At 38.8% G+C, this 22,209-nt stretch overlaps 1 protein-coding gene across 1 annotated transcript in view; it reads left to right on the forward strand.

Annotated features, from left to right (window-relative positions):
• The window catches only part of insrb (insulin receptor b), a 73,810-nt gene that overhangs the window by 46,103 nt on the left and 5,498 nt on the right, over nucleotides 1-22,209 (forward strand). Inside the window, exons 3-19 of the mRNA XM_055218579.2 lie at nucleotides 11,826-12,147; nucleotides 14,177-14,316; nucleotides 15,640-15,784; nucleotides 15,951-16,165; nucleotides 16,943-17,069; nucleotides 17,172-17,422; nucleotides 17,691-17,852; nucleotides 17,932-18,130; nucleotides 19,599-19,864; nucleotides 19,979-20,127; nucleotides 20,502-20,658; nucleotides 20,737-20,830; nucleotides 20,905-20,972; nucleotides 21,064-21,293; nucleotides 21,385-21,495; nucleotides 21,640-21,799; nucleotides 21,972-22,101. Coding sequence (XP_055074554.2) covers nucleotides 11,826-12,147; nucleotides 14,177-14,316; nucleotides 15,640-15,784; nucleotides 15,951-16,165; nucleotides 16,943-17,069; nucleotides 17,172-17,422; nucleotides 17,691-17,852; nucleotides 17,932-18,130; nucleotides 19,599-19,864; nucleotides 19,979-20,127; nucleotides 20,502-20,658; nucleotides 20,737-20,830; nucleotides 20,905-20,972; nucleotides 21,064-21,293; nucleotides 21,385-21,495; nucleotides 21,640-21,799; nucleotides 21,972-22,101 — 2,926 coding nt within the window. The remainder of the gene's footprint in view (nucleotides 1-11,825; nucleotides 12,148-14,176; nucleotides 14,317-15,639; nucleotides 15,785-15,950; nucleotides 16,166-16,942; nucleotides 17,070-17,171; nucleotides 17,423-17,690; nucleotides 17,853-17,931; nucleotides 18,131-19,598; nucleotides 19,865-19,978; nucleotides 20,128-20,501; nucleotides 20,659-20,736; nucleotides 20,831-20,904; nucleotides 20,973-21,063; nucleotides 21,294-21,384; nucleotides 21,496-21,639; nucleotides 21,800-21,971; nucleotides 22,102-22,209) is intronic.

The raw sequence follows: 22,209 nt of genomic DNA on the forward strand, positions 1-22,209 counted from the left end.
ATGGGTTAGTTCTAATAGTAATGGGGTGTACACACCAAATACGAATTCAATGATTTACGTGAGTAGATTACATACAAAGTCAAGGTAAAGACGCAAATAAACGTGAACTCACGCGGGGCGATGCGAATGACGCGAATTGGGCGAAAATACGCGCTATTCGCCTCAAACGTGTCTTTGCGCAAGTTGAAAATATTCAATATGAGCGAAAAATTAGCATGACACGAAGTTAAATCCCACGAGTAATTTAGAGCGAGAAGTGTGATACTTCGTGTTTGGTGTGTACGCAGCATAAGTGGAGCCAAATTTCAATGATCTATTTTTTCACATGCTTGCAGAAAATTGTTTACTGAAAGTAAGTTACTGGGTTGATCTTTTTAACATTTTCTAGGTGTGATAGAGGCACTAGGGACCCAATTATAGCACTTAAACATGAAAAAAAAAGATTTTCGTGATATGTCTTTTTTAAATAAAAAAAAACAACTAAATGTTTTGTTAAATACTTATGCTGCGTACACACCAAACACGAAGTATCACACTTCTCGCTCTAAATTACTCGTGGGATTTAATATTTCATAAAATAGCATCAGTATTTCTTGTTATGCTGTTATGATAATGGGTTAGTTCTAATAGTAATGGGGTGTACACACCAAATACGAATTCAATGATTTACGTGAGTAGATTACATACAAAGTCAATGTACAGTAAAGACGCAAATAAACGTGAACTCACGCGGGGCAATGCAAATGACGCGAATTGGGCGAAAATACGCGCTATTTGCCTCAAACGTGTCTTTGCGCAAGTTGAAAATATTCAATAAGAGCGAAAAATTTGCATGACACGAAGTTAAATCCCACAAGTAATTTAGAGCGAGAAGTGTTATACTTCGTGTTTGGTGTGTACGCAGCATAAGTGGAGCCAAATTTCAATGATCTATTTTTTCACATGCTTGCAGAAAATTGTTTACTGAAAGTAAGTTACTGGGTTGATCTTTTTAACATTTTCTAGGTGTGATAGAGGCACTAGGGATCCAATTATAGCACTTAAACATGAAAAAAAAAACATTTTCGTTATATGTCTTTTTTAAATTTAAAAAAACAACTAAATGTTTTGTTAAATACTTATGCTGCGTACACACCAAACGCGAAGTATCACACTTCTTGCTCTAAATTACTCGTGGGATTTAATATTTAATAAAATAGCATCAGTATTTCTTGTTATGCTGTTATGATAATGGGTTAGTTCTAATAGTAATGGGGTGTACACACCAAATACGAATTCAATGATTTACGTGAGTAGATTACATACAAAGTCAATGTACAGTAAAGACGCAAATAAACGTGAACTCACGCGGGGCAATGCAAATGACGCGAATTGGGCGAAAATACGCGCTATTTGCCTCAAACGTGTCTTTGCGCAAGTTGAAAATATTCAATACGAGCGAAAAATTCGCATGACACGAAGTTAAATCCCACGAGTAATTTAGAGCGAGAAGTGTGATTAGGGATGCATATCAATTAATCGCGATTAATCTATAGCAGAATAAAGGTTTTTGTTTACATCATATATGTGTGTGAACTGTGTATAATAATTATGTATATATAAATATGCACACATGCATGTATAATTTTAAGAAAAAAATATATTTATATACTAAGTATTTATATTTATATATAATATAAATTATACATAAATATACAAATGTATATACACATGTAAACATTGCTTAAATATATACATGCATGTGCATGCATTTAACTATACAAAGTTATTATACACAGTACACACACATATATGATGTAAACAAAAACTTTTATTCTGCTATAGATTAATCGCGATTAATTGATATGCATCCCTAAGTGTGATACTTCGTGTTTGGTGTGTACGCAGCATAAGTGGAGCCAAATTTCAATGATCTATTTTTTCACATGCTTGCAGAAAATTGTTTACTGAAAGTAAGTTACTGGGTTGATCTTTTTATCATTTTCTAGGTGTGATAGAGGCACTAGGGGCCCAATTATAGCACTTAAACATGAAAAAAAAAATTTCGTGATATGTCTTTTTTAAATTTAAAAAAACAACTAAATGTTTTGTTAAATACTTATGCTGCGTACACACCAAACGCGAAGTATCACACTTCTCGCTCTAAATTACTCGTGGGATTTAATATTTAATAAAATAGCATCAGTATTTCTTGTTATGCTGTTATGATAATGGGTTAGTTCTAATAGTAATGGGGTGTACACACCAAATACGAATTCAATGATTTACGTGAGTAGATTACATACAAAGTCAATGTAAAGACGCAAATAGACGTGAACTCACACGGGGCGATGCGAATGACGCGAATTGGACGAAAATACGCGCTTTTCGCCTCAAACGTGTCTTTGCGCAAGTTGAAAATATTCAATACGAGCGAAAAATTTGCATGACACGAAGTTAAATCCCACGAGTTATTTAGAGCGAGAAGTGTGATACTTCGCGTTTGTTGTGTACGCAGCATAAGTATTTAACAAAACATTTAGTTGTTTTTTAAAATTTAAAGAAGACATATCACGAAAATCTTATTTTTTTCATGTTTAAGTGCTATAATTGGTTCCCTAGTGCCTCTATCACACCTAGAAAATGTTAAAAAGATCAACCCAGTAACTTACTTTCAGTAAACAATTTTCTGCAAGCATGTGAAAAAATAGATCATTGAAATTTGGCTCCCTGAATAGTCTGAATATTAGTCTGTGCTATCAAATCCCCGGCTCAATCTCCAATCCCCAGCTCACCCCGAGTCCTGTGACGAGAGAACCAGATTACGGAAAGTTATTCAAATATCGCTGTAACCTGGGAAACAATCTAGCTCCCATTTACTGTGAGTCAGACGGTGCAAGCAGTTATGTATCGGCTGTATGCGAGAAAGCCGAGTAATCCCAGACTGAGAGATCACCATGCTGCGTCATGAATATGAAGCAGTCTGCACTGCAGCCGTTGCGATGCCGCAGGTTTCTAGAGCACGTTCGGCCCAGCCCGAGTCCTCGCATGTACATACGACCCTTTCGTAATCTCGCTTCACTGTCTTTACTGCACTGCCTTACAAGCAACCTCAGAATTTATTTAGTCTCCATTTTCTGTTAACCTTCCTACGAGGCAAAACAGACCTGGTCAGATGAAAGCTCCTGTTTTTCCTCCCTGTCCTCATTCGGCACATCGTCTTGGAACGCAACAATTCCACCTGCAAAGAGGGCCACCCTGAATCAGACGTTGCCCGAGTTAGAAACTACCTCGAGAAGATAATGGCCTATTCAGTTTGCTTTGAGGCTGAAAAATACGCTCGAGCTCTTTTAAACCGAGGTGATCTAGTTACATGGATTAAGCAAATACTTTTTTTCACCAAAGTCCAGTTCATACGGTATTATGGTAGAAGCTAAGCTAGCAGTATATTAGTGTCCACAACATCAAGGTCAATCTGAACTGATTGAACTGCACAGTTTTTGAACTTGATAATATAACGGTTATTGTTTCGGAAAAGACTCGGATTCTTGCTTTTCCATCTGTTATAACGTTCTCGACATCGCAAACGTGCTGTGACCTTTCCATGCAGGTTGAATTGTAATTATTCTCCCCCTTCCCTTCGGCTACAACGCCCTAAAAGTTATTAACATGCCGGCTCTATCTGTCACCAAAGTGTCCAGTCAACACACTGTCTGCTTCGTCCTGGACCTAAGGGAGAAATGGTGAACGGGTTTTGATCATTGGCGACTAAGGCGAGCATCAGTCCTGATGGACATTGATTTTTGTGCCTACTTCAGATACAGCCATTGGGTTTTGTCAAAAAATTGTCCTCGATAGACTGTTTCATCGGACGTCTGCGCGTCCAATGTGCGTGTTTACGCGTGTTTACGCGTCTGGACGGCATTTAAAGCAACACTAAACAGTTTTTTACCTTACAATAACGTTTCCAAAAAAATTTCAGTCGTTTATCCACTCGAAACAGGGTGAACGGCACTTTCACATTCACTTTGCAGCCCTCTATCGGCCAAAACCACACTAAAGAAGTTTCCAACCGTCGGGTTGCGCTCCTGTAGTTCGAGTGAAAACTACAAAAACTTGCTTTACGGCAGACCTACAATCCAATCGGAGCCAGCTTTGCTGCAGTAAGCTAAATTATTTACGACAGTGGTAATGGACAATTCCGCTTCCAACCTGTAGGGGGAGCAAAGAGCAAAAACTCTTTAGTGTTGCTTTAACTTCCGATCTCTGTTTATTTAAGGGTCTGCCTAGTGGCTAAACTGAACTTTGGGACAAATACCTTGTTGAAAATGACAAATGTTTTGGTTTCCTAATGCTGCGTTCAGACCAGCCGAGGTAGAGGCATCAAGCGTGAGTGATTTCAATGTTAAGTCAATGTAAAGACGCGTTGGCGCGTGTCTGGAGGTCTCGCGTCGCGAATGAGGCGTTTAGCGCGAATTGAGCGTGGCCCCGGCAAATGCGTGAGTTGAAAAATGTGAACTTTGGCAGAAAAACGTGCCATGTTAACCAATTACGAGCTTGCTCTACTAGTGACGCGTTTACAGGAAGCGAGCGGAGTCGCAGAAGCCCCTCCCATGATGCGAATTTCCGTGTGAATGTCTCTATGACTAGAATTTCACGCGCGAATGAAGCGAGTAAACTCAAAATGTTCAAGTGGCAAACTAGACACAGTAGATGCAAATTTGACGCCTCAAATTGGCTGGAGTTAAGACAAGGGGAAACGGGGATCATGGTTACCGCTATTTGAAGGAAGGTTTGGCAGCCAATCTGTAACACTGTTAACATTGTATACATTATATAGTACACATTTTACACAGTAACGTTAGCTAAGTGAGGTTTGATACGCTTTAGCTATGATTCGAACTAATGTAGTTTATTTTGCTTATCAAAATTGTTGTTATTCATGCTTTGGGAAGTTTACTGGAATTTATGTTTGTTCGACGAAAGACGTTTGTTTATGTTGTTACTGCTGAAACGTCTATAACTTCGAGGGAAATGTCGAGTTTGACTTTCGTATGTCTTTGTAGATTTGTTTCGAAGGCTGACTTGCTAACTTTTCTAGTCTTTATATGCAACAGATGTATACTGGAGTGAAATCACAATTTTTTAGCTATGTTGTGTTGAATATCTTTTACAGCTCGACTGGAGGCAGTTTCTCGTCGAGATTTGAATGTTTTCTCACTTATTAATGAAAAAGGCAAATGCAATATGCTCGGTTTAACCGGTTTTACCACAAAGCTGCACTTTTATAAGCCCTTATTTCCGAAATGTAATTTGGATAGATTAGTGGTGAAATGCAGGTGCAAACTACCTAAAAAAAGTACATTTAGAAGGGCAGGCGGAGGCATAGATCGTCAGAACAGCTGCTATGAGTAACTCTTTCAGACAGATGCGCTCATTGAAGAAACATCTAGATAACAGGTGACTCGGTGTTCTTTTGCAGGAGGCCTTTATTGAATCATCGTCTGGGTCAAGGAACATTCTGGACGGCCTTGATGGTCTGTTTGTCCCCTGCTTATGGGCCAATAATTGAGTTTTGTCATTGACCGGAAGCTTAGATTCAAGAATAACCATTGATAGCGTAGGACAGGTGTCGATTTGCTTTCAGTCTGGTTTACGATTTTCTGGGAAACAACCTCGCAATTACCAACTAATTTCATCGCTTTGGTTGGGTAGAGATAACCTGCTCTGAAGTTTGCATTGGAAAAAAAATACACGCATTCTGGATCCGACTTCCTGCTTCTGCGTTCATTAATTAAGTTTGTCCTTACTCATTTGGATATAGTCAGTTAACCCGTTGGCGTTATTATTCCAAATATAGTGGGGAAACCCAATTGTAATTCCTGGAAAAATGTTTATCTTGCACTTCCTTGTACGTCCCGCCAAGGGTGTGCTTCACAGCAATGACTCAATTAACCTCCACAAGTGTACGTTTCAAGCACAGTGCTTCGACCAACCAAAAAGTTTTTAGGATCTTGAGGTCTGTAACATAAGGTATAGTGGTCTTAAGGGGTCTGGACGAAGAGGGCGAGCCAGCCATTGTCCAAATGTTTAAGTTTTGAAGGGCCACTAAAGAGATTTGGTCTTGGTTGTGTGCGCTTGAATGATGTGTGTGTTTGATGACACAAGCTCCCACAACTTGTCTAAGCAGGTCCATCGCTCACTCCTGAGGCAAGGTGTGCGCACACGAAAACAAAGACCTGCCATCGTAAAACTTGCTTATGTTCATACCTGTACTAATACGTCATCATAATAACGTTCAATGTCAAGTTAACCGTTATAATTCCTGTTTATGAGAGATCGAGGATTTGTTATGGGGTTGGTTAATAGGCAAATTCTTACGCTAACCAGAGGCGATATTATGGATAACATTCGAAAATGTTTGGAGGTGCTGCTTGTTTGACAGTCATTAACATGCGTGTTTTCTTTATAAAATTATCCTATTCAATGTAAAAAAAATTGACACTATAACCATGATATCTTTAAAAACGATTGCGTCAGAGATTAAAATCAACGATTGAAATTAAACCTTGATATTTCGATTATAAGACTTTAGCCTGGATTTCACAGACGGGGTCACACATTTGTGGAATTTTGCCTTCGAAGCGTCCAGGTTGACGCCTTAAGCTTGTTTTTGATTTGATTAACTTTATTACACAACTTTAATCCCCGAAGGGAACTTCACATGTCGCAGCAAGCCCACCACACACAATAATAAATAGAATAAAAAATTATATAAAAAAAATACCAATACAATTACAACAGTTTGGCCTTCAGTTTCGAGCATAAAGTTACACATTCCTTTTATCAATAGATTTCTACAACAATCATCTTGTATATCATTGGTTATTAAAATCTAATGACAGTTGGTGAGAAAGACCCCCTATACCGTTCCTTATAACACCTTTATCTTGAACTAAAAACACTCTCGCAAGCATGTACCAATTCATAAAGAGGATGACATTCATCATTTTAAACTGATAAACTTGACTGATGGGTCACGTTTATGTCTGTCTTCCACTAGATGAGTAACGTTCACACTTCAAGCTACGCAATGATAGCATTTTTTGTCTTTTTAGCCACGTGACTCGAATGTTTCTTTTGCTATTTACGGGGTTGTTTTGTTTACATTTTTACACCTTCCTTTATCCAACTTCCTTGTTCTGCCTCCGCTCTCATAGCTGCACGTTTACGATGCCTGTTTGTTTATATTTGTTTTAAATACAATAAAAAAATTTATTTTCGATTTATTTTTTTATTTATTTTCTTTTTACTTTATTTTTTTTACTTAATATGTACAGAAGATAAATGTAAATTGAGTATCTTGTATGTAAATCTCAGTCTTATTTTGTAATTCTCATTGTTATAAATGCTTTTTTGTATATCCTTTCAAAGCATTGAATAAAAAAAACAATAAAAATTAAAAAGTAAAATAATACAAAAATAGTAATAGTATAACTTTACTTTCTTAAAAATAATAATAATAATAAAAAGCAACGTAAAGGTCTTCTTCCGCCTTGCTTTTTTTTAAACAAAATAAAGGGAAGTAGATAAACAGTATGCGGTTTTCCCCTATGTATATTTATACTTGATTTTTTTTTATCCTGCACCTGTTTATTTGGATGTGTGTACTTCTCTTTTGTCGGAAACCATAATGGACAAACAAAAATGAACTTCCCAATGTCGCTTTGTTTTATATAGCCACACTGTAAAACATTTATTAACCTAATTAATTTGAATTTAAATTTCATTTCAACTTTCTTGACTAGTGACAAGTGCTATAAATTATAAAAATATTAGCTTAACCTTTTTGTTGTTTGCACCATAATACTTAATTCTGTGTAAGCGGAACCTGTTGTACACAAACATGGACAAATACACTGCTTCATGTTCTAAGAAAAATATTTGTTTATTATATTTATTGGTTCTTCCTAACCCCAAAATAGCTGGTAGAAATCTAAAAAACAAACCAAAGCTCGGGTCTTAGGAGGTTAAGTTATTTTAACCAGTGATAGGACAATATATTGCAAAGGCTGATATATTGGCCGATATTTGGGTATTTTTTTCATGCCTAAGTTCAACACACTTATTCAAACAGTACCGTATGTCAGATCTACATTATTTATGTCCGTGTAAATGTGTTTACTTTAAAAGGGTATGTTTATAAATTTTATGCATATCTAATGTTTTTTTTCAACAATTTTAGTTTGTCTCTTATTAACTGTGATAACATTTGTGTTATAACGGCCTCATATCGGCCATACAGCTTCTTAATATCGGCATCGGCCATAAAAAAAACATATTATAGCAACTCCTAACTAGTCAAGAAAATTTTAATTAATTGTAATTTCAAATTGAAGTGCAACAATGAATTTTTACAGTGAAGCAACTTGATCACGAATATCAATACATCACATAGCATCAGACATCACTACTTGTTAAAAAGCAAAAATAGGAGCTCTCATCCCCCCCATAAAACACAAACAATGCTTATGAATGAAAACTAGTAGGGAGGCCGTAAGCCGTAGAGAGAAGATGTGTGTGTTTACACAGGGCTCATCCTTGGGGAGACGACGCAGCGACTGCGTTTGTGTATGCGTGGAATGCTAAGAGACTGCGCCCGTCTGCGTGCATGCTCGCCCCTGCCTGCCTGTGTATTATTCCAGCGTGTTGTCTGCCGGCGCGTCGAGGGTTAACCAGAGGCGGATCTTTCGCTCTGTTGGAAGAGGCCATTGAATGGCTGCCTTCCACGGACAGCAAAAACATTGGTTAAGGGTGAGGGTGGGTCTGAGGCTGGAGCGAAAATACGGACTGGATCGGGAGTCGATTTTTGATAGCATTGCTGCTGATGAGTAGAGACTGGCCTTGTTTTGTACAGTATGTTTAACATACTATTGAATTCCTCATGTTATGCATTTTTTAAAAATAAATAAGTATAATAATTTAACTGAGGTTATTTGATATGTTTACTGCTCAGTTATGGGCAAAATCATAATCACGATTATTCAACAAAAACTATTGATACGTAGTTACATAGTTGATGCACTTTTATTTTATTTTTTTTATTATGTCTGGTGGCGCTAATGGTACTTCAAACTTTCGTTTTCTGAGTTGTAAGGTGATGAAATTTGTGATAGACATTGCTGGTTATATTTAACAATGAAAGGTCGATTCGAGTGCATTGCATGGTGGGATACGGCATGCAGTGAGCTTCAGTACATTTTGCCAAAGGTAACAGGTCATCTGGACTGAAAATCTGGATTGCCTAAAGTGTAGATACATCATTGACAATGCATACTGAAAAAGCAGTAGTACGCTATTCCAAACATGTTTCTGGAACGCTGTGGTTTGCCCCGGTGTCGAGTCTTTGGTGTGGTCTATCAGGCAGCTTGTGCGAGTGTTTGCTGTTTGAAAGGGAAGATGACTTACAGCCGGCTGTATTCATTTATTTTCACACCCTACGAAGCACAAGCTTCACTTCCAGATGGCCCTGCGGCCAAGCACAACTCTGAATCAGTTCCTTTCTGCAATGATGAAAGGCAAAGAACTGCCAGTGATGATGATGACCTCACATCGCTTCTCCGTGGAGCTCATCCAGGCTTTTATCAAACGTGCTGATTTTAATGATGATGTTCATTTACAGATCATCGTGTGGTTTGTTGCACTGTTGACATTATTAAAAGAATAGTTACAGACATTTATCCAAATTCTCATTTACTGTGTAGGTATAGCCTAGTGATGCACCCAAATCAAAATTTTGGTTCGAAACAGAATATTTAGGTTGGACTTGGCCGAAGCTGAAACCGAAAATTGCTTCTTTAAAAAACGTAAAAAACTGTATAATAAAAAATAAATATTATATAAATATATTTGCTACGCAAATTTTAATGTAACTGCTATACACACAGACAATTGGACTGCTGTTTATTTAAGCAAACGTGGCAGGATTCTCTAGAAGACCAAAAGCTGCTCAGCTTTTTGGCTGGAAAGAACATGAGATCCTGTAGAATTTTGTCAAACATTTGAGAAAGTAAGGGGGGGTACACATCTTCACTCGAATGTGACCAGATGGGAGGGACTAGGCGACATTCATTTTCGGCTCGCGTTTTTGGCGGGGGGGTTATTTCGCCCCGAAACCAATTATGCCATTTTCGTCATGAAAATTTTCAGAAGCCGAAATTTCGGGCCACCCCTAGTATAGACCTTAATTATATATGGCTGGGCGGTACACCTTAAAATTTGGTATCGCGACATCTTTCCAAGCAACGGTATATTTTAATATAATTACCCCCTCTGGATTGATTGAAAAGGTGACTTTATTTTGCCACAAATTTCTTTTAAAAACGATTTTTACAGAACATAAAAAATAGGCCTAGTGATGACACTTTTTATTAAATTAATAAATATATTACGGCTGCATAACGATTGATCACAACTAATCATTTGCAGATTTTGTTTACATTATAAATGTGTGTAGTGTGTATAAAAATTATGTATGTATAAATACACATACATGCATGTATATATTTACATGTGTATATACATTTTTATATTTATAAATAATTATATTATATAGATCGTTTCATCGGACGCATGTGCGGTGACGCGATACGCGTCTGGTCTGACCTTTACTTCTGGTTTATGTTTTTCAATGGTCTGACTATTTGCGAAAACTGAACTCTTGAACAAATACCTCGTTGAAAATAACAAATGTTTTTGTTTCCTAGGTAATATACGTGTTGTTTTTCGCTTGTAATATAAATAAAGTACGTTTAAAGTACTTTGTTGTATTTATTCATAGCGGAGTTTACCGGAAGTTACGTGTAGACCACGGACGCCGCTTGTTTATGTTGTTACTGATGAAACCGTCTATACATGTATCTGTGTGAATTTATATATTTATGTTTTTATTTATTTATTAAATTAATTATTAAACACAGTAGCCTACACACACATATATGATGTAAACAAAAACTTTTATTTTGCAAACGATTAGTTGCGATTAATTGTTATCCGGCCCATAAATGTGTTTTGACATTTACTGTAATTTATTATTATCATTATTATTATTATTATTATTATTATCATCATCATCTTCAGCACAAATATCGCAATAATATTCAATACATTGCCCAGTTTATTTGAACATTTTATAGTAGCATTTGTTGTACATTTGTTGTACAAAATATTTCTAATCATTTTTAAAATTGTAAAAATATTCTAATAAAAGTTATGAATGTTTTCCATTTAATTTTGGGAGGGCACTGTAACCTGTCTGTTTGTTTTGTGGACAAATTGTATTATGATCATTTATCAAACTGTTCGAATTAAAAATAACCAAGTGGCCCTAAAAAAAAAACTCATATAAGCAAAAAACATTTTAATTAAAAAATTTTGCTTAAAAATGTAATGTGTGCTATCAGGGGTCTCCAACCTTTTTGTGAGCAACGGCTACCGCAATGGATAAAACAATCGGGAGGGCTACTTTTTGATATAGTCTACTCAACATTTTTTTTGTTGTTGTACTTGTTGATTTTATATTATTTTACTTGTTGATATGTTTTAGTATTGTTTTAATGTTAACATGCGTAAACCAAGCCAAGCTAATATAAAAATAAATAATGTAATAAATAAATATTGCAATTGAGACTATTAATACAATGTGCTTTGGCATCACGTTGGAGACCCCTGTGCTATATAATATGTCACTTTTTTGGTATTGTATTATTCTGGGTTAACTTAAAGGCCTCCGTGAATCTGTAGATCAGTAAATTAATGTAATGGTTGCGTTTTTGTCTTTCTCACAGTGTGCCCTTCCGAATGCAAGCACGGCGCCTGTACACCCCACAAGGAGTGCTGTCACGAACAGTGTTTGGGCGGCTGCTCCGCGCCAGGGAACGCAACCAAATGCGTGGCCTGTCGAAAATTCCTGTTGGGAGAAACTTGCGTTGAGCGCTGTCCGCGAGGCTACTACACCTTCAAGGGATGGCGCTGCGTGTCCTTTAAATTCTGCCAGGACCTCCACAATCAATGCAAGGCCAAGAGCGGCGATTGCCATGAGTATGTCATTCACAACGGAGCCTGTTTGCCAGAATGCCCGTCTGGATACACCACCATGAACTCTACCACGTATGTACTAATTTTAATCCTTAAATTGATTCATTTTAATTTGATTGTGATTTTAGTAAATTAAGCATGAAATTCGTTTCGAACTTAATTACTTTTTAAATACTTTTCTTTTTTTTTATCGTCATGTTACAATGCAAAAAACGTAATGATCCTAAACTGATGAAACTTTATTTGATTTCGAGGTTAAAATTTCTTTACCAGTCTTTGTGATGTTCAGTCGTGGTGAATCTTGCTTAGTAGTGGCAAATTATTTTTTAGCTTGAGCTGTTATTCGTTTTGATTGTCTTGCAAATTAGCAAACCAGCAGCTACGCTCAACCTGACAAAGTATAAATGCAACAGCATTACATCTTGACAGTCATGGCAAATGAACATAAGCAGATTATAATGACTTGTGTCAGGTTAAGAGCAGCATAAAATGCCACCCTGATTATTTCGTCCACGACGAGCAGAATCATAATGAGCCTCTTTTGATTTACACAGCTAACCAAAACAACATTGCGTGTCAGAAGCCCACACCAGTGGGCCTTTTTTTAGCCAGGAAATGTCCAAAAGCTTGAGCTCATGTTGGCTTGCATGTCCAGCTTCATGTGTGGCGTATTACTAACGGATGAAAAAACAGAGAATTAACGTTGAAAACTAGAGTCCGGGCTCCTCGCGGCAACAATAGCGGCCTTTGTTTGCTTGTGGCTGCTTTGTAAAGGTGGCCGTTTTGCGAATTCTTTTGTCCGTGCGTTTTAGGGATCACGGTGCTGGGATGACGCTTTTCCAGGAATTTTGTTTTGAATGACGTAACTCACTTGATTTTTCCGTCATGCTACCTTTCGTCCCTCTGAAAGGCAGTCATGCTGTATTAAGTGTCGTTCTGTGACAGCGTGCCCCATCCTTTCATATTACTCCCACTGTTTTCCTCCCCATTGTTTTCCAAGAAGCTGGGAAAAATTCAATGGCACTTGAACGTCAAACGGGTTGAGATGTAAAAACGTGGCTTCGTGGTTGGCAAGTACAGTCGACAGTTGATTCTGATCACCTTAATCTGTGTGGTGTGTAATTCCAAAACGGGAAGTGGAATTAAAAAGCGGAATTATGTTGGAAAGAAAGAATTAACTCAAATTTGTGATGACATAGTGCCTCTTTCCTGAGCATTTCCATTTCTTCTTTAATTGGCTGAATTAGAGAAAAGTCAGAATATTGTGGTGGTTGATAAAGTCCCAATTTGGGATTTTTAAAAGTGTGTTGTAGGGCAAAATAAATTTGGAAAAACAGCAGTTGATTCACCTGCAACCCTTGCTGGATTTTAGCAACATTTGAGCGAGATTACATAACGTTATTATCTTGAGCTTTAGTTTTTCTTAAGATCAAATTAAGCAACAGAATTATACAAATCCTCTACGCCACAGGGACTACTCATGTTGACTTTCCACCGTATCTTGTTTCATTCCATGCAGTTTGGAACGAAACCGTTAAAGTTGCGTCAGACGGCCTTGTGTCGGCTCGCTCGTCACTTGGCTCCAGTTTACGCAAAACGCTGAAAAACCAAGTTGGTCATTTGCCATAGCTTGGCGGTTGCGTACTGCGAGGCGCTCCTGAAAAATTCCGTATCTGGAAAAGTGCCTGAATATTCAACCACTGAAGGCAATGCATTCTTCTGAGTTTATGCCAACACAGCTATCCTTGGTATTTTGTTTTGTCTCAGTAGAATTGTGTTTTCAACTTTATCCTTGATGACCCCTATCTGTGCGACTTTTACAATTGTTGCTGTTATTTTAAAAACGTACATGCGTAAACGTAAACGCAATAAGTTGCGCCATTATTGGGGATGTTGTTACAAACATGGAAAAACCTTGCGGGTGAGCAGGCAACAATATGTTTGCCTAGGGGCAATCACAAAAAATTGCAAAACTGGTGTGTTATGACATTACAGTAAATGCATGCATGCATGGAGTGCACCAGTGAGTAATGTTTATCAGTGTTATTTAACATTGTAAGCTTTGTTTTTTATATAAACACTGCTGTTATGGTTTTTTTAGGCTGAATTGTACACCGTGTGCAGGACGCTGTCCCAAACTGTGCACAGGAGTGAAAACGGTGGACTCCGTCACCGCCGCGCAAGCTCTGCGCGGGTGCACGGTGCTCAACGGGAGTCTGATCATCAAAATCCGTGGAGGAAGTAAGTACCGATATCGTCCATTTATACGCTTCGAAACTCCCTCATGACATTTATTGCAAATATATCAGTCTGATACACAGAATTTCTCTGTTACGACTCATGTCCAGTTCGACTTTAAACTCAAATTGTTAAGCATAACAAATTTTATTAAATTGTGCGGACATTTTAATACTTTTATCGGACTACAGTCCCAAATAAATGTCAGAAACGTTTTTAAAATATATATATTTTAGTGCTAGGCAAAGATTAATCGCGATTAATCGCATACAAAATAAAAGTGATTATTGGTATAATATATGAGTGTGTGCTGTGTCTAATTATTATGTATAAATATATACACACACATTTATGTATGTATTTAAGAAACATTTACATGTTTATATATATTTATTTATATTTTTATATAATCTATATTAAAGATAAATAAAAAACGATATATAAATAAAACAATTCTGAAATGAAAATATGACTGTGTGTGTGGTTAAATATACATAATAATTAGACACAGTACACGCACATATATTATGCAAAAAAATCACTTTTATTTTGTATGCGATTTATCGCGATTAATCTTTGCCCAGCACTAAATTTGTTATCAAAAAGCATGCATCAGGTTTATTTTAATGCACAGTGTATTTATGTTAATTTTATGCAATAAAAAATTACATTTGACTGAATGAAACTGAAAATGTCAAATGGTGTAACCTCCGGTTGCGCCAAAGAATGAGAAATATTTAATATTTTATCTACCTTGATGGCATGCAAGCATAATCATCAACAACAACAAAAATATCTTTTTAAAATATAATTTCATTAGTTATTTCTAAATGTAAATTTGAATGCGTTTTTGTAATATTTGTCCTGACATATGCTTGAAAACAGCTCTGTTTTCTAAATAATCTTTGACAAATGATGTAAAAATGTATGTAAAAAAACATAATACACTAAACTAGATGATTATATTTTATTCCACATTTTTTATGAATAAATTTACGTTTTAATTTAAAAAAAAATACTAGTTACACCAATTGACACGGACCGATTACACCACATTGACATTTTTGCAATTATCCTCCAAATATTCTTTCAAAATGAAATAAAACCAGAATTTTTGACTTTGTCCTCAAAAAAGAGAATGTATGCAAGTAATCTGCAAAACCCTTTTACTTTTAATTTATCCATACAGACACAAAATAATTAACGTCACGTCACTGACACATTTTTATTCCATACGTTTAATACATATATTTTACATTAAATAAGCATTAGGTACATGCCTGATGGGTTTTTTCTGGTTTTAACATTTTTGTTCTGTTCCTCCAGATAATATCGCTGCCGAGCTGGAGTCCAGTTTGGGCCAACTGGAGGAGATCACGGGCTACCTGAGCATTCGCAGGGCGTACGCCCTCGTCTCGCTTTCCTTTCTTCGCAAGCTCCGCGTTATTCGCGGTGAAACCCTGGAATCCGGGTAAGACCAGTAGAAATCGTGTTTATTGCCTATTGACAGGCTGTCAGCAGATATGGCACACTTTTGTTAATCGAGTAAACAGATGTGATTTCGCAAAAATGTTGCAAATTATTAATCAAATTCAGATGATATTTTGGTCTTAAAAGTGCATTATTTGTTCTTACAGGATCTATTCCTTCTACGCCCTGGACAACCCGAACCTGAGACAACTTTGGGAATGGTCCAAACACAACCTGACCATCACTAATGGCCGGATGTTCTTTCACCATAACTCTAAGCTCTGCAAAGCTGAGATCCTCAGAATGGAGGAGGTCACCGGGACCAAGGACAGGATACCCAAAAACGATATCATCATCCCTACTTATGGAGACCAGGCATTCTGTAAGGCTCACGTTATCTGTCATATTCATTATGCAGGGTTCCCACGGGTCCTTGAAATCCTTGAAAGTTTGTGAATCTGGGAGGGAAATGCAAGGCCCCGGGAAGTTATTAAAAATATACATGGATACAGGTCATTGAAAGTGCTTGAATCTGTTTTATGCAACAAGTTTTTTGGAAAAAAATCCATATTATTCCCTGTGTAGTGTAGGAGAATATCATAAAATTTCATCACACGTGCTAAACTGTTCACTTTAAATGCTTATATCTTCTGCATGCAAATGTTGATTCATACCAAAATGCTTTTTTGCATAGTTGTGTTTGACACATGAAACCCGTCTCGGGTTACGTTTGTAATTGTTGTTCCCTGAGAAGGGAACGAGACGCTGCGTCTCCTTTGCCATACTTCATGCGTCCCTGTAACGCCGTCTTTGGAAATATTTCAGATAGCGATATACTTCCTGGCTCCCACTTCACCCTGTCTTTGTCATTAAGCCTCACGATTGGTTTAATTTGATATACACATTCAGACGCACTTATCCCTGGAGGCGTCCACAAAGTGTCACCGCAGTGACGCAGCGCGAGTTCCCTCGAAAAGGGAACTGTAATAATGTATCTTAAAAGGTAACACGATGTAACCTTGCTCTCACTTGAAATGTGTCCCCACGTTTAGTCCTTAAATTTGAGGGTATTGCACCTGAAAAGTCCTTGAAATGTCGTTGAATTTTAAGTTAACCATGTTCATGTCAAACCAAACCTAATTCTGATCATCTTTTACAGGTGAAAATCAAGTCCTCCGGTTTACTCAGATCCGCACAACTCACAACATGATCATCATAAGATGGGAGGCATTCTGGCCACCAGATTTCAGAGATCTGCTGGGATTCATGGTCTTTTATAAGGAAGCGTAAGTGTTTACTTCAGCTGTCGCCAATGATATATTTGGTTTACTGACCCCTATATCAACCATTTACTAGTTAATAAAGTTTTATATTTCGCTTCCTTTCAGGCCTTATAGGAACGTGACCGAATACGACGGACAGGATGCTTGTGGATCCAACAGCTGGGCGATTGCCGATGTGGAGCCTCCTCAACGCGGCGCTGAGGGCAACGGCCAGAAAGATCCAGCTTATCTCATTGTGCCCCTCAAACCCTGGACCCAGTATGCCATCATGGTCAAAACGCAGCTCGCCGCCTCTGATGACCACCAGGTCCGCGGGGCCAAGAGCGAGATCATCTACGTCCGCACCAATGCAACCCGTAAGTTAAAAAGCTGGGTTGATTCATAACCATCACCCAAGCGAAGGATTGGCCCTGTAATAAATGTTACGTTATCGATACTGTCACCTGCTTAGTTGCCATGCTGACATGTTGAGCCTTGATGCTTTCTTTTCTCACCGTTGATTAGCATTTTATTTGGGGGTTTGGTGCGTTACGGGAACTCAATGACTCGTGAAAGCTTGTCATTCGAGAACGCTAGTTTTCTCGCATGGCTTGACGTTGTCCTGCTCTGTTTCCACTGTAACAGAACCCTCTGTACCTCTGGACCCCACCAACTTCTCCAACTCCTCCTCGCAGATCATCCTCAAGTGGAAGCCGCCCTCCGATCCCAACGGCAACATCTCCCACTACCTGATCTCCTGCCAGAAAAAGGAAGAAATCATCGAAAACATTGACTACTGCCAAAAAGGTACGTCTGCACGGTCTGAAAATATTTAAAGACGAGCCCCTCGAGACTTTGACGTCAAGTCTCCTCTATCTCTGTACAGGGATGAAAGTGCCATCCCGGACGCCACCACGCCATAACAGTGAGGATGAAGAAAAGTGGAACAAAACCGATGTGCCCGGCAAGACTGACCAATGCTGTACCTGCCCCAAAACAGAGACCCAGCTGAAGAAAGAAGCCGAGGAGTCAGAATTTCGCAAGACGTTTGAGAACTACCTCCACAATGAAGTCTTTGAACCCAAGTACGTTGCAATACGATTCCTCCTGTTTTGTCCCATGTTGGGTTTGCAAACTTCAAAGATCACCATTCAATACATTTTCAATAGATCCAGCCTAGCATTTTTGGTGTAGTTGAATATATCATGTTACGAAAGTATAATGGGTTGCACATACTGCTTCATGTTGATACAAAATGTTTACCCATTATTAGAAAGTTTTCTTTTTCATTAAAACTTTTATACCGCTTCCAACCATGGTGTTTTAAGTAAAAGAGTAGATCAGAGCTGACAGCCACTTGATGTCCACCAAGAAGTCCCAACGAGTCCCTCATTTTCACGGTGGCTTTACTAAACAAAGTCACAGATGTTTTTGACCCCAACATGTTTTTTCTGCTTGTAAGCCGCTGTATGTGGTACACCTTGTGCATTTCCTTTTTGAAGCATGCAGTTTGGTTTAATGGTTTCCTCCTGTGAAACCCATCATAGAAACAGTCCAGCCCCGATATTATCATCAGATGTGCTGGTCTGGAGCGCAGCCATGTGGGCTAATATCTCCCCAGTAACGTTCCTCCTGTGGTTTCATTTTGTTTTGGGCTGAACTAAGAGAATGCTGTAGTATCAAATGTGGCTTTACTGCGGTACTGAGCCTCAAAGATCTATGGCTCCATCTACTGTTTCTTAAGTTTACTGTTTCAGTCAGCTTTCAGATTTCAAAGCATGTCTTTTAAAGGTCATAGTCTGCTAATGATTGTTCTTTGCCCTACTGAAAATCTCCCATGCTGAATTTGGCTAGCTCAGCTGGTATAGCAAGCTGGTTTTAAAGGGGTTTTGGCCACTTTTTAGCTGGTTAGGCTTGGAGACCAACTGACCCACTAGCTTGACCAGGCTGAAAGACCAGCTTTGCCAGGCTGTGAGGACCAGCTTAAACCAGCTAATGGCGCTTTTCCATCGCATAGTGCCCCATGGTTTGGTTTGGGTCAGGTCAGCTCACGTCACTTTGGCTTGGTTAGCTTTTCCATCGAGTTTAGTAACTTTTACATTGTAGCGATGACGCTGGTAGTGACGATTCTCTCAGACCAATCAGTGATCTACAGTGTTTTTTGGTATCAGCTCGGGTTGCTTGGAACCCAGACCGGGGTGGCACTGAAAAAAGTATTGGGTACTACGTACTGCACCCAGTGGAAAAGCTCACAAAAGTAAGCCGACCCGACCCAAATCAAACCGTGGGGTACTATGCAATGAAAGAGCACCATAAGACAAGCTTCCATCCTGGTCAAGCTTGGTGGGTCAGCTGGTGTTTAAAATCACAGCCTGCTACACCAGCTAAACCAGGCTGGGAGACCAGTTGAACTGCTTCGGTTTTAGCTGGTCTTTTCAGTATGGTGTTTTTTAACTTAAGTCATAAAATCATTTAGCATTGATGTTTGAGGTATCTCCAGAAATAGATTCCCTCTGCTCTGATACTCACATTTGCTTCAAACTCAACCCACAGACCCAGCCGGCGACGTCGCTCGGTGGGCGTGGCCAATGCCACCGTACCGACCTTTCAGATAACGCCTCCCAGCCTGTTCGACACTACCCCTACTCGGAGCACGGAAGCCAAAATCAAGAAGTTGGTCAGTGCCAAAGAGGCCATCGTCATCTCCAACTTGCATCACTTTACCAGCTACAACATCGAGATCCAAGCTTGCAACCATCCCACGGATGAGAGCCGCTGTAGCTCAGCTACATACGTCAACGCCGGCACTTTGCCTGAAGGTAGTATTTACTGAACGGTTGGTGTTACCCTTAACAAGATTTAAAGGTGTTGTGTACCAAAGATTTGAATTTGTGTTCTTGTGAGTCAACTTCTTTTTATCAATTGTGTTCTAGCAAAAGCGGATGACATCGTTGAACCGGTGACGCACGAAATGTTTCCCGATGAACCGGAGTTTGTCTATATCAAATGGCAGGAACCGAAAGCGCCCAATGGAATGATCATATTGTACGAAGTCAAGTATCTCAGGATGTCCGATAACTACGTAGGTGTTTTTTATTGTTCTTCTGAAATTAACGCAACAGTGGAAACTTGGTATTATGGGTTGCTCTAGAATTCTTGATTCTGATTGGTTAATCTGTGATCAAGTGGTTTAATGTTTGACAAACTGGAATTGAAAATATGCCAGGTCATAATATAACATTTTTCACTTGCCTAAGAGATTAACGATAGCGATACTATTACAATATCTATACAATTTAAAATTAGTAACAATAATGCTATTTTCCAAATTTCTAGAAACTAGAAAGACATCAATGAAGTAGCTGTGTGTGTGCATGTCTTTTAGTAGGAAGCCCTACTTTAAGTTATCTTCTAGTATTATTTATTGTTGACTTCTACTTATTTTCAATGTCTTAGGAGGATCAAATATGCGTGTCGAGAATCAATTATGAGAAGAACCACGGATGTCGATTAAGAGTGGGTTATCCTGGGAATTACAGTGTGAGAGTCCGCGCTACCTCGCTGGCCGGCAACGGCTCCTGGACCGAACCCACATACTTCTTCGTTCCAGACAGTAAGCTTGACCGTTTTACTGTTTTATCTATCGTGATCTTGTGACATTTGAGTCTCTAATTCGATATGCGTTTTGCAGGGGAAATGAACATGAAAGTCATCATCGGTCCTGTCATCTGTATCATCGTCCTGCTGATTCTGGCCTCTACAGTCGTCTTCGTTCTTAGGAAGAAGTATGTAGAAACATATCTTAAAGCCGCTGTTTAGCAGAGATAATGGTCTGAAATATGAATGCCTTTTTCTTCAGGCAAACTGAAGGACCGACTGGACCTTTGATTGCATCCTCGAACCCAGAGTACCTTAGTGCAAATGATGGTAAGTCAGAATTTTGAAATAGAGATGCAACTTTAAAAGGCGTCAACAGTTGATATTATGTAGTATTACGTTTTTCTGTGTATGTTCTCAGTGTATATTCCAGACGAATGGGAGGTGCCCCGGGAAATGATCAACGTTCTTCGAGAACTCGGTCAAGGATCGTTCGGGATGGTTTACGAAGGCATCGCCAAGGACATCATAAAGGGCGAACCTGAGACACGAGTGGCCGTGAAAACCGTCAACGAGTCGGCGAGCCTGCGCGAGAGGATCGAGTTCCTCAACGAAGCGTCTGTCATGAAAGCTTTTAGTTGTCATCATGTGGTGAGCGATTACGGTCATACGCCAACCATTACGACCGTAAGTGTTCGTTAGCGTTTTAGACACTAAAATTGCTTGTTTTATCTTCGTCTAGGTCCGTTTGCTAGGCGTGGTGTCTAAAGGACAGCCGACATTGGTTGTGATGGAACTGATGACCCACGGAGATCTGAAGAGCTACTTGCGCAACCTCAGACCTGATGCTGAGGTAAGTTGTCCATCCTGCAGGTTCAAGCTCTTACTTATGTTACACCTACATGCCAGATATGCAGAATAACTCGATGCACAACTTTTTAAAATATATGTGTCTATAATGACCTGCAGGAATGACCATTTGTTTGTTTTTTATAAGAATAACCCAGGACGTCCACCACCTACCTTGAAAGAGATGATCCAGATGTCAGCGGAGATAGCAGATGGCATGGCTTACCTCAACGCTAAAAAGTTTGTGCACAGAGACCTGGCAGCCAGAAACTGCATGGTGGCCGAAGATTACACCGTGAAAATAGGAGGTATAGATTTTTTTTTAATTTAGTCCGTTTTTAGACCTGTGAGGGTTTGGTTTTAAGTTGAATAACCAAGTATGATCGAATGAAAATAAAAACAAATTCTGAAAATAAAATTCATGGGTCACAAACTACATTTTAAAAGATGTTAACACACTGTAATGTTGGTTCATTGCAGATTTTGGTATGACCCGAGACATCTACGAGACTGACTACTATCGTAAGGGTGGCAAGGGGCTTCTACCCGTCAGATGGATGGCACCAGAGTCGCTTAAAGACGGCGTTTTCACCGCTCACTCAGACTGCTGGTGGGTATTACACTCTTGTTTACTATTACGTTTCTGCAATATTTCTTTCTAACATGGTTTCTTCACGGGAGAGGAACTAGCAGAAGTGTGCATTGCTAAAAAGCCAGA

The sequence above is a fragment of the Misgurnus anguillicaudatus genome, chromosome 23 (assembly GCF_027580225.2).
Source record: "Misgurnus anguillicaudatus chromosome 23, ASM2758022v2, whole genome shotgun sequence".
NCBI lineage: Eukaryota > Metazoa > Chordata > Actinopteri > Cypriniformes > Cobitidae > Misgurnus > Misgurnus anguillicaudatus.